This window comes from Arachis ipaensis, chromosome B1, assembly GCF_059453495.1.
Source record: "Arachis ipaensis isolate K30076 ecotype BB chromosome B1, ASM5945349v1, whole genome shotgun sequence".
Classification (NCBI taxonomy): Eukaryota; Viridiplantae; Streptophyta; class Magnoliopsida; order Fabales; family Fabaceae; genus Arachis; species Arachis ipaensis.
The window spans coordinates 13,603,087-13,606,138 of NC_142436.1; the positions used below are offsets into that span (position 1 = coordinate 13,603,087).

The 3,052-nt window shown below is 32.3% G+C and overlaps 1 protein-coding gene across 1 annotated transcript; it reads left to right on the forward strand.

Moving 5' to 3' along the window:
* The first annotated feature begins 372 nt into the window (after positions 1 to 372).
* Positions 373 to 2,364, forward strand: LOC107625354 (glycine-rich RNA-binding protein 4, mitochondrial). Its single transcript, XM_016327973.3, has 4 exons — positions 373 to 676; positions 1,485 to 1,553; positions 1,634 to 1,740; positions 1,833 to 2,364. Exons 1-4 carry the CDS (start codon positions 538 to 540, stop codon positions 1,974 to 1,976), a joined length of 459 nt encoding a protein of 152 aa, XP_016183459.1. The 5' UTR covers positions 373 to 537; the 3' UTR covers positions 1,977 to 2,364.
* Positions 2,365 to 3,052: the final 688 nt, after the last annotated feature.

Genomic DNA, 3,052 nt, shown 5'->3' on the forward strand with positions numbered 1-3,052 from the left:
GTGTTTTCGACTTTTCGGTACTCAATAAATAGCACATATGAACAGATGATATAGATCCAACGAGAATTGGCTTTCGTCAGATAAAGATTTTAGTAATTTTTATATTATCCAGGAAACAAATTAGCACAATTTGAATGTCATTGAGTTGTTACAAAAAAAATTATTAAAAATAAATCTTTTTATTTTTTAATATATTTAACAAAATTTTAATAATAAAAATACTATTTTTTTAGAAATTATATTAAATTTTTTATATTATTGTATCTAAAGATAATGGTTAAATAAAAAGATATTTTTATATAAAATTATTTATATTTTTAATTTTTTTTTGAAAAAATCACTTAAAACAAATCTTTTGATAAAAGTTTAACCAAGCAAGACCAAAAACCTAAGAAAGTAAGAAAACATGGCTTCCACTTCCACTCCCAGTTCCCAGGTCACAATTCACAGAGTTTGGGAATTTGGACACTAGAGCTCTGGTGACTGAGGATTTTTGTGGCTGCTGTGGTCTGAAGAAGTAACAACTGCACTGATTTGATGAACATGATGCTGGCTTCGTTCCCTGTATACCCAAAACCCTTTGCAAGCGTTAGAGCAGAATTCCACACACAGCAATCTTCTTTTCTCAAGTTCGCACCTCATTCCTATCCTCTTGCAAGCAAAATCCTTGTTAAGAGTAATCATCTCATCTCTCTCTCTCTCTCTGCTATGTTATGCTATTTGTTTTAGCTGTTCATGTGCCTTGCATGCCCTTCTCTCTCTCTTGTTGATTGAGTCTTTTTCGGCTTTCACACGCTTCAGAACAAGCAAATCTTTTTATCCTTTTTCTTTGCAAAGTAGCGATTTTTATGCGAAGGCTTGTTAGAAATTCTCCACCCCATAGGATGCAATGCAGTTTTTTTATGGGGATGTATAGCACAAAAATGTATAGGCGGCTGAAACTTAGTCATTTGAAGGAGTATTATTAATGTGGTGGATATCTTGCCTAAATTGTTGGAGTGGTTTTTGATTGGCCCCTGATAAATTTGTGAGTGTTTGCTGACATTAAATCATAGTGGGCAAACAGATGTAACGGCTGATGGATTTGTATTCATGATGTTAGGAATTGAATTGGTGATAATTACATGCAAACTTCTAATCTTTTCTTTAAGCTTGTTAGAGTGATCTGTATGCAAGGTTGTGAGATCTCTGTCTTTCACATTTGTACCCTTCCTTTTAATAAATCATTTTATCTTATATGCTTTCAACTTCTAGACAGATGGGCTTCCAGTAACACAGTGAAACATTATGTTATCAAGTTCTAAGCTTCTGTTAGGGTTAATCTACATAATTCTGAGGGATTATTTGGTGGAGTCTTCTTTAGTCTTTTCGTATGCCTAAAGTAAATTTTTTCCTTGTGATATCTACATGCTTGAGCACTTTGTTTCTTTTGGAGCCTTAAATGTACTTTATAGTAACTTCAATTTGTACTTATTTGGAGGCAGATTTGCCATATACTACTGGTGAGACTACTTTGCAAAAGGAATTTTCGAATTTTGGCAAGATAGCTGAAGGTAAGTGCATTTCTCAAAATCCATATTGTAGGATTTGGAATTGAGCTCGGTACTTACCTCGACTCTTGTATGCACTGCAGTTAAGGTTGCTAAAGATGTAAAAACGAAAAGATCAAAAGGATATGCTTTTATTCAATACATGTGTCAAGATGACGCCATGCTTGCGCTAGAAACAATGGATCAGAAGGTTCAAAATTTTACAACGTGCCTCGTCCTAAGATTATAGACAATGGCACCAGAATGTGCTTGTCTAATTTATTTATTGTCGGTTGTCTACAGGATTTTTATGGTAGGACGATTCATGTAGAAATCGCAAAGCTTGGCTGGGATGATTATGGTGCACGGCCAAGGACCTCAGGGCCCCAAAAGAAATGGACTTTGCCAGAGCCAGAGCAAGAGGAGGTGGTAGATTGCTGGTACTGAACTAAATTTTCTGAATCAGTGAAGTTTCTGAAGATTGAAGAAGCTCAAATGTTGGAAGTTGTAGTATGCTAGGAGGATGGCTGTTGATGCAACAATTTCAGTTCATTACCGATCATCTTGGCATAAAATAAATGCTATATCTTTGAAGTTATTGAAGATCATTTGCATTAACTAAATTTTGTATAAAACCATTTAAGGAGTAGGATATGTGACATGTTACAAAATGGGTGTGCTTTTCAATAACACCTTAGCTTTTTTATGTAAGGACTAAGGAGATTATTTGAGATCAAAACAACTTATGTTAGGTTTACTCAGCCCTTTCTTTTGTATATTATGAGCCTCTTCAAACACTCTTTTATTAAGTAAAGAGGATTGTATTTTTTGTTAATTAAACAAATCTTAATTTTTTATTTATTATATTTTATATCAATGGTTCAAACTTATGGATTTAGGGTAGTATATTCTTTAGGTATAAGGCTTAAAATATAGGATTTGTTGTATTTTATATATTTTTTTTTCATTTTTAATAACAAGTTAATTTTCAATAAGTCTTGTACTCTATTTTTTTTAGAATGCTTAGCATTTGACTATGTTATGTTTGACTTATACCATGATCACTAATTCATTATTATTTCGGACATAAGTTAGTCTAGTATGGCTATAAAAAACCAGTATACCAATCATTTTTCTAATAGAAAACTCTTGCATCATTTGAGCTAACCTTTAATTGTTAGCCTTTTTCCAACCTAAGACTATTGGTCATTGATATAATTACCTAACACTGGGTATTACAACGATGATGATGGATACAATGCAACATACACACATTTATGTAAGACAAACACTAATAATTAATTAAATACAATTATATGGTATGAAATTAAATTCATAATATCCATAAAATGATCCAACTACTGACCTTAATATCACATAACATGCAAATGAAGTTTGAGAGCTTCACGGAACACTAGAGCTTTTGAGTAACTTAAACAAAATAACTAATGTTTTCATTAATATTGCATTCTCTTGATCAAATTAAGAAATGACAAAACAATTAACACTGTCTACAGTACTTT